Source organism: Hippoglossus hippoglossus, chromosome 17 (genome assembly GCF_009819705.1).
Source record: "Hippoglossus hippoglossus isolate fHipHip1 chromosome 17, fHipHip1.pri, whole genome shotgun sequence".
NCBI classification, from domain to species: Eukaryota; Metazoa; Chordata; class Actinopteri; order Pleuronectiformes; family Pleuronectidae; genus Hippoglossus; species Hippoglossus hippoglossus.
The window spans coordinates 1,703,886-1,720,030 of NC_047167.1; the positions used below are offsets into that span (position 1 = coordinate 1,703,886).

Genomic DNA, 16,145 nt, shown 5'->3' on the forward strand with positions numbered 1-16,145 from the left:
TCTTTGTTCCTACAGATGAACACATCCAGGTTCTGTACATTTTTTTAACGCACCCTCCCTGACATCCCAAGATGGTCGTCTGGTTCCATATTTCCTTAATGTGTTATTATTACATATACATTGTCTTGTTATACCACGAATCTTAGTTTTGTTTTAGTCTGTTCAATACTGAGAGTCAAACTACTTTGACACCACAACCAACAAGCTTTACCTTATGTGTTTCCTAAATAAAAAATTCAATGTATTTCTTGTTCAGGTCAAATCTGTCACTGTTGAATATGTTTATTCTGCAACCACATCATTTTATTTTATTTATTTTTTATATTGTGCATCCAAAGGAATTTTAATGACAAAATGACTTATTGTCTTTCGTTCCTGAGTGGGTCAATGGATTATTATCTATCATAAGAAATCATAAAGTAGTCTTTGTAACGATTCTCCTATTTCACAGTTGGGTTCAGACCAGCAGTGGCAGTGGGTGGACGTAGTTCTCTTGTCCTGTATCATGATAAGAGATTGTGGTTTCAGAATGCTACACCCTTTATATCTGTATTGTTGAATTGGCAGTAGTGTTACAGCATGTGTACAGATGTAAATATTACTTGAGTGTAATTTCTTTACATATGATAATGATGTATACAGGTACACATGCTTTTGAGGTGTTACAGCTATTGACTTACTTTAAGATTGTGTTAAGTGATGTCTTCTTCCCTGGCCATCTCTTGATGATTTTCGTGACTTTCTGTGATGTGTAGATGAGAAATTAAAAGTGAGGAAGATTATGAAAATGAAAATTGTCAGACAAGGTGAGGGCAGTGACATCAACAGTACAGTCCTGCTGTACCATGTGCTCTTAAGGATTGTAGAGTAGTCTGAGCAGTGCTGTAAACAACACTGAAAATTAAATGTCATTTGAATTTAAATTCAATTTTTCTCTGTTGTCTGATTTGAATTCACAGATTTGGTGGGGGGGTAGAGCGGTCGTTCTCTAACCGGCGGTTCAATTCCAAATATGTTCTTAGAGAAAGTGCTGAACAAAGATGCACTCAATGAATGTGTGTGTGAATGGGTGAATGCTTTGAGTGGTCATCAAGACGAGCGAAGCGCCATACAAATACCGACCATTTACATTCATTAAACTATTATATCAGATCTACTCATAACAAAGGTCCCACCAAATTATAACCATAACCAACAAGAATCCTTCATATTTAGAATGAAAAGATTAAAACCAAAATGTAAACTGCACTGTTAGGACTTCCCTTTATTAAGTAAATGATTAAACCGATGTTCTATGTGATTTTCCACATTATATTGTTTTATAATCCTTTCTTAAATGACAGCTCCCCAAAATGAAGCCAAAGCATCTCAATCGCCCCCTGGGGGCTGGTTGATGGATAGATTGTAAACCCCACCACCTCAATGTTAATGGATGGGACATAGACCAAACTAAAAAGTAAACATCAAATAAAATCTTCACAAAGATGGTTTCTGACATTAAACATAAAAATACAGACTCTGGCTTCAAAATCTGGGATGTTTTTGATTTGTTTATGGATAGTGGGAGTAAGTGGAGTTTATTCACAGTCAAGGTGTGAATAATGAAATATATGAAGGCTGAATTCCATTTAGCTGTGAAAGAATTGTGACAATGCCACATTTAATGTGGGGGACACTTACTGGTCATCAAGCTTCTGGAATAAAGGTTTTGAAACTGAACTGAATACAAAAAAAAAGGGTAATGTTGAATGATTTGACAATAATTGACTGGCTGACATTTTAATTGTAATTTATTGTATTTAAATCAAAAAACTGTTTTAATATTTACATTAAATTTTTTTTTTTTAAATATACCAACAGTTTATAAATGAATTCATTTTTACAATTAGGAAAACATGTAATTGGGAATATAACAATAACAAATATTGCTAGAATTAAGAGATCTAATAGTGTTGTGCTAAAGTGTTAAAATAGTCTTGGAATAAAAGGGATTGAATTGCAATAAGAGGGATTCAATTGTGTTGGAGTAAAATAACCAAAGTGTTTATTTAACTTAATTGAACCAAATTTGAATGACTTTGTATTAACACAAGTAGTTTGTGTTGATTCAACACAATTCTGTAAATTGCTGCCAAAGCAAATCGTCTGTGTTTTTTATTTTATTAATTAAATCAAATGTATTCTGTTTTTTCAGTGATAGGCTGTTTATAAAAAGCTCTGCACACAATGTTCAGACTCACTAATGACAAGGAATAATTCTGAAGTAGCTCCAGAGCATTAACACAGGTCAAGCAAACAGCCCATTCCAAACAGACATGTTCAGAACAGGCACTGCACAAGTCTTAATGAATTACCTGTGTAGACTGTGGACAAACTGTCCGAGCAAGTGAGGAGTTCCACAGGAGGTGACTGACTGTCTCCATGTGTTAAATAACAGACGCATGTGGCCCCTTCCAGCTCAGTAAAGCTGAATTTCTAGTGGCAACACCGCTCTCATTGCTATTGGCTGACAGGAGGACATCAAGCTGTCAATCAGCTGTAAGACGACACCCTGAGAGCCCCGCCCACCTGCACCTGCCCCGGGGTGGTCCTGCGGGTCAGAGACACACTGTGCAGCAGCAGAGAGGAGAGGAGGGGTCCCACTGTCAGGTCAGACAACTCAACACTGCTCTACTCCTGTTTTATTCTTTTATTTTCACTACTAACCTTTGTTATTTTAAGACGTGTCTCTTGTTATATAATCAGCTCTACCTCCAGCTTTTCAAGTTAATTTGCTATAAAGTTTTCTAACATGCGGCCTCACAGTTTCATAGTTCTGAGTAAATAGGGACATTATCAGGTCCGAAACACCTGAAACAAGTTTAACATGTATTTGTGTTCGCTGGTCTTTGAGCATTTTACGTCTTAAGTGTGCAGCAAAGATGTGAACTCAATCTGGATCTATACAAATAAATTGTCACAGTTTGGTAAAGTGCATCAGCTGTTTATCTTACTGGAGGAAACGGGGTGGACACATAGAGACGAATAGAAAGAGGAGGAGATAAATCCTTAATTCTGTTTAAGCTTCAGTTTCTCCTGCTTGTCCCAGCAGGTGGTCAGAGCTACACTGCAACCTCACAGAAGTTAACAACTTTGAACTAGTAATAGTCAGCCATAGTCTCTCATTTAAATCCTTATGTGAAGAACATTTTGAATGTACTTCACACAGACTCAGTTTGTCCTCAGTAATCAGTGAAGGGACCTCTCACAGTGTATCATTATTATTCTTACATCAGGGATTCATAACTGAAACAGTTGTTATTCTAGGATTAGCATACTTTATCTGTTGAGCAAGAGAGTGACTTTTAATGACTATTTGTCAATTAAGTACAAATCTTTCATTGCACAGCTTGAAGATATTATTATTATATTTATTATTATTATTATTATTATTATTATTATTATTATTGACCTTAATTTGACACTTGTTCGGAGTGACCTGCATCTCAGCCATGTAAAGCATCGATGTGAGAGTCTGGTGGATTTAATGTTTTCATGCACATGATGCCGTGGTCATTTGTAAAATGAAAGATTCTTTCCTGAGACACTTTTAATCATATCTGTTAATAAATGTATGAAGCCTCAGAAGGTTATGCAACATATTTTAAATCTTCTCTGTATAAGATATTTTGTGTGCATATGTTGTGTGCACTGGACAAATGAAAGCATGTTTTAGGACTTCAGGCTCTATAGGAATGCTTGGTGAAGTTCCTGAAGGTGAAGTCCACATGCTGCATATGACTCACAGTGTGACACAGTTCCCTGCATTGATTATCAACTTAGATTAATATGGTTTTTGATACATTTGCTATAGGATCATATCAGAATATATTCATATGATTTAGATTCAGACAGTCAGGTACTGTGCACATGGTGTTCACACTGATCAGCCCACATGGACGCTCTGACTGTAGCGGGCAGACAGATGGTTTACACAGATTAACTACCTCATGAGCAGATTAGCTCAGTTTACCCACTGCTTTGCTGGCTGGTTTCCTGACAGACAGCCTCACAGAAGAGAGAAGAAGTCTCTTATTTATTACTTACAGCCAGATTGGAATATGACTTCAGTCCCCACGTGATGTCTGTGTGTGACTGGAGGTGGGTCAGATAAGCCCCTGCCTCGGGCTGACAGGCTCCCTGTCTTGTTTGAGGGAGTTGGGGCAGATTAATACGTAGTCCCTGTCCTTCAGTGTGGACACAATGGTTTGTTAAGATGACACGGAGCAAACTTAATCCGAGACCCTTTACTCCAGGCTGATCTTGGGTGAGGAAATGTTAGGATACTCTTTAGGCCATGTTGTTCATCACTGCTGACGTTTCATGCAAGAATCAGCTAAATTAGTTTGAACTCTTTGGTAAAAAGTGACCTGGAAATAGAAGCAGTAAATGTGTATGCTTCCTTTAAGGAATTTGCTCCACCCCCATGACCCCTTTATAGGCCTACACATGAACATGGCTGAACCCCCACTATTAACTCTCCTGACCCATATCTATATTAAACGCACAGTTTCTCTGACTCCCACAGTACACACAGCTGACTCTGCATGTTTACTTTTATTATAAGAAAAGACCCCTACACAATATATGAAGCATCATCCCCTAAATTGTTTATCAAGTAGTTGTAAGAAAGCTCAGCTCCTGGCTGCTGTATTGTTACACAAATGTAATGTATTCAGACTCCACTGCGTATGTCACATATACTTTACATATACTGTACATATTGAAATACTAAATTACCTCAGGGTTAAAAAAGCACCTCAAAAGGTGACATGTTTAAATTGTAGAGCACAGTTAAAACTACAGTAGTATGAGTAAGATTCTGATCTGACCAAGCATTTTAATGCCATTTTCAGTAGCTGAGAGATTTTTATTTTATGTTGCCATGTATAGAGGTCAGATAGGACTCAATTAGTATGAAGGTTTAACACCTAGCCTTAGTAAAACACATCAGAGTCATTGTGTTAGCTAATGAATGAAAGAACCATCAGACCATAGACTGCTGAAAAAACACAAAACCATGTAAAACCACAACAATGCTTATTATTCCACGGGGACAGCTGGACCAGCAAGATGTCAACACTCCCCCAGCAGACAGCCCATTGGCCCACTGGATATTAATAAGGTTTGACCCTGCAGAATATAAAAAGCCAGAGAGCTATATTTCTGAATGGGAAGTCCCACATATACTCCAGTTAGGAGGAGCTGTTACACTTTTAGAAAGATAAACATGTAGGTTTTATGTAAAAGAATAAAACATCACGTGGTCACAATGATTGACAATGAATGATATTTATATGTACTGCACACATAAAACCCAATTTAACCAGAAATGATACTATGATCAGTGAAACGTGGACGTTGAAAGAGTTGTTTTCAATATGATCTAACAGACTCTACGTGGCAGACTGCCAGTCTGATGGAAGAAAGGGGAGACTCACACACACACACACATACACACACACAAACACACACACACACACACACACACACACACACACACACACACACACACACACACACACACACACACACACACACACACACATACACACAGCAGCTGTAGTTTAAGGAGTCCTGTAAATCAGGGGTCCTGTCAGACAGACGTCTTCTGAGTTAATAGATTGACAAAGTGAGGACCCGGAGCTGAGGGTGAGGTGGCTGCAGTGAGAGGTAACAATAACACTGGCCTCAAGGTTCTCGAGGTCCTCAAGGTGTCTGTAGTTGTGCTGGAGGGAAGCACCTCCAGCTGAAGGAAGATGATGTCGGTCAGTTGTCTTGGAATGAGTGTCTTGTCCGGTTGGACAGTGAAGAAGCATTGATAATAGGCTGCTGGGTTAGTGTCACTGTGATGTCTAAAAGGCACCTTGTGTTATTCCTAAGTGACCTAATTTATAACATAAGACTGTACAGGTTTCACTGTTTTCACACATCGGAAAACATAGAACATTCATTATCTTCAAACATTAAGCACATTGGAATATGTGTCCCAATATCTGAATGATACCAATCCAATGTTTAGTGAATGTTAACATATGTAGAAGCAAGTACAGAGCATGGACCAATACCGGATACTATAATATTTATAGTTTAAGGGCAGAGGATGTCACTCCTTGTTAAAGCCCTATGAGACAAATTGTGATTTATGAATATGGGCTATACAAATAAAATCGGATTGATTTATGATAAGATAGTTTGCAGTGCGTGTTTCAACTGTAAGACAAAGTGTTTCCTCCTCAGTGTAACATGATTTACGTGCAAAGATATTTAATTATTTAAAATATAGAAATTAGTAAAAAAGCTGGAACTCTGCATACATGTCAATGTCAATTTTATTTATATAGCACATTTAAAACAACTTGGTTGACCGAAGTGCTTCACAAGTATAAGGTACGACAAGAAGACAGTAACACGCAATACATCAGAGTACAAGTAGTAAAATAAAATAAGATAGAAAGTAGAATCATTTAAATTAAAATACAATAAAATAAAATAAAATAAAATAAAATAAAATATAAGATATACTATAATAAAATAAAATCTCCTGGGATAAAAACGTTCTCAACTCGAAGAGAAGGCCAAGAAGAACAGATGTGTTTCTAGTAATGATTTGAAGTGTGCTAGAGAGGGGGCAGATCTAATGTGGAGTGGTAAGTTGCATGTGCATGTGTCCAAAGTAAAGCTAAGGGAGGCCTCAGCAGCTGATCACACGGATTATGCTTCAATAAAATATATATTAATATACACATGGCCGCTACAGTTGGAGTTAAATCTGGTTTTGATGTGTTGAATAAAGGTGTGTTGGACCTGTGTTTATCAAGACTGCTCACAGCATAAATCTGAATGTTTTACTGTTTTATCTAAGTGTTGTTGGCTTCTTACCAAATATTTGATGTATATATCCAAGTTCATGTTATAAATGAGATTTAATTTGGACTTGTCCGGGTTGATTTATGGTTATATCCACTAGAATTTTCTTTTGTAGTCATCCTTGCTATGTAATGGAATAGAATGAAATACAATACTGGGATGCAATATATAACACTGAGGTCCATACGATGGTTCTTTGGACATTTGAATCCCAATAAACTGCTGTTTTCCCTGCTCCCAGTTGAAATCCGTTTCATCACAGTTGTGTGGCTTACATGGATAATCAGTGCAGAATGCAGAACATGCTGAAGATGAATTTCTCTCTTTCCATCTCTCTCTCTCTCTCCCAAAGCAGCATGGAGGAGTCTGACTTGCTGAAGGAGAGGCTCCAGGCTATCACTGTAATGCTCTACTCTACTGGTCTCATTTCAGTTTTGTAGCCATCTGCTACATTGAACCAACCTAAACATCCATTTATGTTTGAGTGTATAGTAGCACAGAGAAGTAATGTGGAAAAAGAAAATTACCTATATCTGTATTGCTTCTGTCATCTTCAGTTTATTGGGATCTGTTATAAAGACAACTTAAGTCGCTGATGTAAACTGTTTGTCTTTGGTGAATTAGGAGAAGCACCGCATTCAGGAAGACATTAGACAGAAGAAACTGGAGCTGGACCGAGAGAAACTGAAACTACAGCATCTAAAGGTTCATCACATGTTTATCTTTCTGAATCAATCTGTAAATGGTCAGCAGTGACACCAGATGAGGTGTGATGTGTGGATGGATGAGTACTATCTCTTATTGAGATGAATTGAAAACAGTAAATACTGTGCCCATCTGTTTGTCTACACGCAATTATTATTCGTCTGCTCATGATCTACATTAGTGAAGCTCTGTGTCCCTCTGTTCCATGAAACGAACAGAAAAAAGGTCTGAGAGAGCGGTGGCTTCTGCAGGACTCAGTTTCCCACAATGCAACAGACTCTTCACAGCAACAGAGCCTTGTGTCTGACCAGCAACAGACCAGGCTGCTGCAGCTCAACATCCACAGGTGCTCAGCACAAACAAACACCACACCGCACCACGTACCAGTGTGACCTGTGGGACCCAGGGTTAGGGTTAGTTACTGACCTGCAGCGTCTCCTCTGACCCACTAGGATAGAGATGGAGGTGGAGTTTCTGGAGCGGGAGGAGTCCATGATTTCCGCAAACGAGATTTTCATCCTCGACAGGCTGAAGGCTGTGGAGAAAAGCCCAGAGGAAATTATTAAGGTACACACACACACGCACACACACACACACACACACACAAACCGAGACATACACACAGTGATGATAATCAGAGGATATTACATTCACTTACATTGATTACCTGCTGACTTGCTCTAATCTTAACCATAGTTACTACTTGCCTAACCCTAAAGCTGTAATGTACCTTATGTGCTTCTATTACTTTGCCCTGACTCATTTGCATTTGTTTTCCAGGAGGCCCATGAAAACTTTGCCCCTGGTAAGTCGAGGCAGTATTTACTGGATATGAGCCACACCAGAGATGAATCCATGTTAACAGCTTTGTTTTTCTGTGCCACAGAACCATTACGGGTCGCCACAGTGATCCCCGATGTCCCAGAATCCCTGTCTCCACCAGCCAATAATCACATGGGGAAAAACGCAGCAAGAAAGAGTGGGATCATTTTTTGTATTTTTCACATTTCTATGGAGTCACTCAAAGCACATTGTACTTTACATGGTTTAAGTTGTGCATTTATAGTTTAAGTTTGGGATTGAGTCACAGCCCTGTGGTGTGTTGTTGATAAAACTAGTAAGTAATGCTGCACTGTAAACCTGTGTTTTGAATATCAAGCTGTAACAATGCACAGGAGACCAGGTGTAAGTCAAAGTCTCAGATCTTTACTGGGAGACTAAAAGGTCAAACACAGGTGGTAGACATGTAGCCACAGAACTAGCATAGATAATGATACTCAAATAACCTGAACCGAGTCAGCATTTATATAGTGTACTTGTGACTAAGATAGGATATCTGGGGGAGACTGTGAGAGACACAGCTCACTGAAGTGTGAATGAACATTTATACAGTCTGTCTGTCTCCCTCCTGTGTCTCAGCTCTGTTTGCCATGGAGATCAACGTGACCAAAAACCTGCTGACTGGGAAGAGCACCGTCCTTTCTACAGCAACTGTCCCCCCCGAGGAGTTAAACCAACACACCGGGCTCAAGGTTTACGATGACGGCAGGAAGTGTGTTTATGCACTGAATTTAGAAGAGGTATCATAGTTAATCATAATCATTACAATCTGTATTTGTGTAGAGCAAGTTGCTTCAAAAAGATTCTTATGGGAAAATGACTGGAACAAGACAAAGATAATTAGGGACTGTGCAGAAATAAAAATTCGTTTTCATGGGAGATTTAAAGGAAGTTCACAAATATATGCTTGAGCCAGTAACGAGTAAAAGCATAGAATTCAATCTGAAACCAAATATAAGTCGATGTAAAGAGGCTAAAATGAAGGTTATGTCCCTTTTCTCTCGTCCCTGTCAACAGTCTGCCTTACAGGACGCTGCATTACCTGAAAGAGTGAGTTGGTAAAGTTAGACTTACAATAATCAGTTCTGGAGAAGGTAAAAGCATGGATGACAATCTGATTTTAATAAAAACATACTGAACTACATTTTTATCAGAATCAAATTATACATTATAAGATATTTTCTTGGTCATAAAAGTAAATTGTCTTCATTGGGTGGAGGAAGTTCAGTTGTTCTTTAAGGGTATCACACTGCTGGTGGTAGTTTCATGTCATTGGCGTAGTAATTAGAATAGATGATGAGAACTCTAAACTGTCTACTTATCCTTTTGCCTGTTTCTCACATTTTCCCAGGATCTTCTGCTTTTTCTGCCTCTGCCACTGGCCTGTCTTTGTGTTGATCCATATTCCTCTCTTCTTTTAGGAGTCACGTGACAGAACCTCTGTATCTGAGCTGTCGGCCAGCGAAGTGGAACAGCTGCTGAGAAGCGCCACAGTGCATCGTCAAGTAAACTTTCAAAACTACCACCAGAATCCCAGCAGGAGGGAGGAGCGCTGTTTCTACACCCACCAAGATGAAAGAGACAGAGTGGAGAGGTGTGACGTCAGTAACCATGGAGGACACTATGGTAACCATGTCCCCAGGAACAACGCAGCACAGGAAGACCCTGGCTGCATGCAGAGAAAACTCCAGGATGAGCACCGCCATGGTCACCAGGAGCGCCTTCACAGGAGGCAGGAAGTGAGACTTAACCAAAGCAACCTGAGGGATGGTAATGGCTTTGGAAACCACAAGGGGGTGGGTCCTCACTATGGTAACCAGAAAGATCATCACCACAGTTCTCACCAGGTGAGAAAGTGTCACAGTGTTCAGGAGGGTCGGCCTCCAAGTCACCAAAGCAGCACTGTCATCAGGAACAGTAGGATAAATGGAGTCAATGGATCCAATGGCTGTCCTCCTCCCAGATCACATGACCAGGAAGCAGTGTCGGCATACCAACCTCAGCTCTGCTACACTCCATTAAATCATATCCCTCTTAAAGATTACATTTCTGTTGATGAAGAAGAACTTTATTGTTACAACCCACCCTTGTACCACTCTGTTCGGTACAGTGGCCCCGCCCCCTCTGACAGAGTGCCCTCCCCCCTCTACCGAGATGACACCCCTTACACCATCCTCAATGCCATGGAGCCCACCGAGCCAATCACAGCCATCTTCATGGGCTTCCAGACGGCGCAGGATGACAGTGGGCAGGGTCAGGAGTTTGATGGCTCTCTGAAGGCCGAGCTGGTCATCATCGAGGACACCGAAGACGATGGTAAGCACAGCAATGTGAAGGAGAAGAAGAGCCACGCCCAGCCGGGTGTCAGCCACTATTCAACAGGAAGTGCAGCCAATGGAAGAGTGGGATGTGAGGAGGGATTTGGAGGCAGACGGACAGAGAGACGGGTGGAACCAGGTATCAAAAGGATCCCGAAAAAATATAAAACCTGCTGTACTGTCTGCTAACTGGACTAACTCATGCATGTGTGTCCGACACTGACTCTAACTGCACAGACTAATTCATTTCATATGGTGATGCTTAAAACTGACTAAGCTGTTGAGGTAGACTGAGAATAAGGTTGGATGTTAGAACTCACCGACTGAAGCCGCTGCTGCTTTTATGAAACGCTACATCTGAAATCAACACACATCGGTTACTAGTTAGATCTACAACTTGTTGACAAACTACTTGGATCTAGTCCCTGTATGTTTTAAATGTACACATTCTTAAAGTTCTATGACTTATTTAAGGAGAGAACGTTTTATCAAACGACTGCATGTACGCTGCAGCTCTATGGACATGAATAACCTGTAGTTTAGTCTGACTGCTCTCATCAGTGACAACACACTGATAACCCCTCTGTAAACTACCTACAGCAGACACACACTTAGCAGCCAAAGAAGCTGATGGTTTCATGAGCTGGTGGAGACCAAAACAGAGGGAATGTTGGATTTGAATGCATGAGGTGGACACAACCACACCGTCAAATCAATGCATGTGTTGCTACATCGGTCCTGGGCAGCGTGTGTGAGAGATCTGCCTTCAGGTGGCAAAAGGATTAACAGCTTAAAAGCAAAAGCCTAATCAAAAATGTGTCATTTTAATCTTGAGCAGAGAACGTGCTATGGTCAGGGCCCATTTTCACTGTAGAAATCAAATCTAATGGAAATTCTTAGACCCTTTACCCTTCAAGTGAAGTCTAAATGAATATGTGCAGCACAAAATGAAAAGTGGTAACTGCTTTCAGTGTTTGATGAGATACTTACACTGATGAAATGAATGATACAGATCTAGCTGATAAACCGATCGTGCTCAGGGTTAGATTCAGCTGTACTGCTCTCCTCTGGCTCCCTCTGCTGGTTTCAAGGTGGTTAGGTCAGCTAGTTCAAAATAATGAGCAGCTATAAAATCTCAAAACCTATGTATCAGCTACAATGACTTTTATTTTTTATGATGGGCTCAATGATATTATAAGGGCTATAGTAATATTGTATAGTGCTGTTGATTATATTCAGTTTTACAGTGTTTTCCAAAGTAGGTTTCAGAGAGAGTTAGTGCTTCCCTGAGAAATAAAAGTACTTCACATATTTCAGTTGAGTACTATCACTCCTAGATGCTAATCCAGAATAGTTTTGATCGATTATGAAGCACATCAGACTCATATACAAAGTGAGATCTCCATTAAATGGGATCTGAATGTGAAATGTCACACAAAGTAAATTGAATCACTGTGGTGTCCAACATGCAATAAAACCAATACTGATTTTATTACATGTTGGACACCACATATTTATATGTTCCCAAAATACACAGTGTAAGCTATTTGTGTTCCATTCACACATGTTGAAAATACCAGACACACTTAATTATTCACAGATTGGAAATGTATTCATATTAGAACATGTAGAATCCAAGACTAGAATAAAACTGATGTTGACCTTTTTATACTAACTTCAGATGTTTGTACTGTGCATTCTGTATGTTTGACCACAGCATGTGGACAACCATGTAACATGAAGCTAATAAACCTTTGTTTACTGATTGATGTCTGCAGTTCGTCCTGTCTGTGTGAACCTAACCATCATAACAACACAACACTTTGTGTGTGTGTGTGTGTGTGTGTGTGTGTGTGTGTGTGTGTGTGTGTGTGTGTGTTCGACATTAACATCAACCCTGTATGATGTGAATCAGATCAGATGGGCCCTAAGCAGTCCTGCTGGATATCAGCTTGTATTAGTTTACATTGGCAGTGATGCATGTCATACCCTGTGTGTGTGTGTGTGTGTGTGTGTGTGTGTGTGTGTGTGACATCCTGCAGTGTGCAGCTGACAGCATCAGGTTTAATAACATTAATGACATAAGTACCTATATCATTGGCACAGACACACAGCCAACATGAATTAGTCATTGTACACAGTGGTGGTGTTATGGTCATGGTTATGACTGCAGGACAGGATATTTATTCATATCAGTGACCTGAAGTCAGTACTGTTTATATATAGATTTCCTGAAACTGGAGGAGAAGAATGCTGCTTAAAATTGAAATTTTGTTTCATCATTAGTAAATGAAATAACTTGGTTTGGAGATGTTCTGTCAGTAGCACACAGAGCACTTCCTTTTAATTTGTACTAAAGATAATTTCCACTGGAGCCTTCTTGTTCTCCATCACCATCTCTTTGCTGAGCTTGGCAAACAGCCCCAGCCAAGAAAATTCTCTTTGAATACAGACTATCCCATTATCAGTCTGTTTTGACACATTGCCCTTATTGATGGAATAAATGACCACCAAAGTACTTGAGAAGACTATACAGAATGTTTAGGAAACAGGATTTATTTCATCATCAGTGAATGGAATAACTTTGTCTTTATATGTAGTTCTGACAGTAGCACAGAGTTCTTCTATCATAAGTTCTTCTGCAGTAACTCACTCACCACGCATCCCACACAGCTGACAAACCAACCACAACTCAAGGTCCATTTGCTTGTTCCAGGGCTGTCAACTGAATCACACACTCTTCACCCGCAGATGGATTTGTTTTGACAACTGTGTCAGCTCAGAATAATCTAAAAGCATGTGAACATCTACTGTTCCTCAAGACCAAACTTCATCTGCTGGTGAAGAGCATGTGATTCAGTCAAAAGCTCCAGAACAAGCAAGAGGACCTTGAGTTAGGACTGAGAACAGCAGCTGACATATGAATGAACTATCAGCCTCCTCAACCATGTATAATCCCCGTTATTTTGTATTTTATATGGTGAATAGTGAAGATACCAAACATGTAATAATTTTAATATTATGTAAAAGTCAGAGTGAATTGTTCCCTCTCGTTGCTTTTTATTATTGGCTGTTTCTTTCACGTAAAAAACACTCCCTGAAATAGAAATCACAAACAATACTGAATTAACAGTTTACTATTTGAATATACATCATTTACTTTTATTTTCTAATTTTTTCAGCTACTGTTACTTAGACAGTGTGATTTGTGCCATGTGTTTGCATTTTGTGTCGTAAAGGAAACGCACATTAACATGATATTAACAGTGGACAGTCCAAGTGTTACAGTAGGACATTACACTGTGGCAGTGAGTCAGCATGAACAACACCAAGGCCCTAAACTGAAGCAGCAGTATGGAATTTGGCCATCATTCATTTTACTATTAACACTCATGCTTTTCCCGCTGTCGCATGTTAAACTGTCTGCTGTGTAAAAGACTTCCCACATTTCAAATGTACAGACTTTCACACTTTAGCTCAAATTGAAAGAATCCAACATGAAACAGCATCTTCTTCTGTGGTGCCTCATTTTGGTCAAATTGGTGTGTGAAGTAATATAACACATTAAGTCAGCTCATGCCACACTAATGACAGAATGTGTGTGTGTGGGTGTCAGGTACAGATGACGCGTGAAGGCGGAGGGTCAGTCCATCAGACCATCAGACCAGCTCATCAGCCGGCTGCTCAGCCTCCCCTGCTGCCTCCATGTTCCACGGCTCAGCCTCTTCTTCTGTTACCTCATGTCGAGATACGCCACAACGAGGGCTGCTGTCATTCTCCTGCTGGGATTCGGTCCTGTAGTATGATATGACAGTAAAAACCTAACTTGTACTCAAGATCCTTTCCACTGGAGCGTTTCTTTTCTCCATCACCGTCTCTCTGCTCAGCTTGACAAACGGCCACAGCCAAGTTCAAGAAGTTTCTCTCTCAGCTTCTGCTCACAGTCAGTCTCACTATCAGTCAGTTTTGACACATTACCCTTATTGATGGAGCGAAGTACATGAGAAGAGTATAGGATTTCATTTCTGATTTCCGGTTCTTCAGGGCACCTACATTAAGAGTAAGTCTCGGAATTGAAAGGCTTAATGTGTTTGTGTGACTCACCCATGCGGAGGTTTAGCTGAGCAGGAGCTGCAGATGGTTCAGCTTGTGGTTTACAGATGGTCTACAGGCCTCTTCTTTTTTACTTGAGTAGGATGGGAGTTCATCAGTGTGACATTAAAGAATTTCAGTATCAGTTTCTGGGTGTTTTATTTTTTCAGGAAACATTAAAATTATCCTATTTTATTATGCTAAAGCCAAGGGCCTAATCCCTCTTCCCCCAAACCACACACACACCCACACAATTGTAGTTGCCCCCACTTTTACAGTTAAATTAGCTTTATCCACTAAAATATCTCTCATGTCTCTGAACAGTGTCCTACATCTGTCCAATTTAAGAAAACCTCATAATCTTTCATTAAAAGCAACCACATAGTGACAGTGTAATAATAGCACAAGAAGGGACAGAGAAACATGATCGGTGAACAAGCTCATAGACATTAATGACACAGTTTACTGACCTAGATGTTTCTTTACTTATTTGAAATGTTAGTCTCACTTTTATATTTTTTTAAAACAAGTCACTGGAACCTTAAGATAGGCCTGTAGAAAATGCTGTTGTTTTGGTCGAGTTGTACATATATTTTTTAGAGAAACTTAAAGTTTAACTCATAAATGATTTGTCGTATATTGCTTAAAGCTTTTTAAATTATCTTTAAACACTAATAAAATTACAATAATGACGTTTTATGTGCAAGAATTCTCTACAGTTTTTATATGAGATATTTCATAAATCTCTGATTTCAGGCCGAAACCACATTTACTACTTTTTACCGGGACCCAGGGGAGTTACTATATTTAGCCAAATTAATATCTGATCTGGTTTTCACTGGTTACTGATTCACAGGCTATTTTTTCCACGCAGGGGGTTTCAGGCAAACTGAAATCTTGATTGCTTTTTATTTTAAAACCTTACCCGCTGACAAATTTCTAGATATCTGCATCTATTTACTATGTACATGTGTGTGTGCCAATCAAAACAGTGGCTGACAGAGAAACAGACTACAAACAGGAGGTTTCAGGAGTCACAGGCTTTATTAAATATGTCATCACCACACTTTTAATTTGTCAATAATAAATGACTGGAAACTCAAGGCAAATATATGAAGAAATTAAGTAGAATAAATGACACTAGTGAGGAAATGGTGTAATAATCAGGACGGCTGTTTATATGAGTCCATGCAGAATTTCATTGCAAGTGGTGTGTGTCACCCTGTAATCATTGAGAAGTGGCATGGACACTACCACACCTGACAAGAGACAATCAGAAAA

At 39.5% G+C, this 16,145-nt stretch overlaps 1 protein-coding gene across 2 annotated transcripts; it reads left to right on the forward strand.

Annotated features, from left to right (window-relative positions):
• Positions 1-2,631: 2,631 nt before the first annotated feature.
• palmda (palmdelphin a) lies at positions 2,632-15,312 on the forward strand. Of its 2 annotated transcripts, XM_034612779.1 has the most exons (10): positions 2,632-2,649; positions 7,265-7,310; positions 7,534-7,614; positions 7,833-7,960; positions 8,067-8,181; positions 8,395-8,419; positions 8,501-8,593; positions 9,034-9,194; positions 9,876-10,911; positions 14,389-15,312. In XM_034612779.1, the coding sequence occupies exons 2-10, from the start codon at positions 7,266-7,268 to the stop codon at positions 14,403-14,405; spliced, it is 1,701 nt and encodes a 566-aa protein (XP_034468670.1). In that variant the 5' UTR covers positions 2,632-2,649; position 7,265; the 3' UTR covers positions 14,406-15,312. The 2 variants fall into 2 exon arrangements, with proteins under 2 accessions (XP_034468670.1, XP_034468669.1); XM_034612778.1 differs by lacking the exon at positions 14,389-15,312 and having other exon boundaries at positions 9,876-10,961.
• Positions 15,313-16,145: the final 833 nt, after the last annotated feature.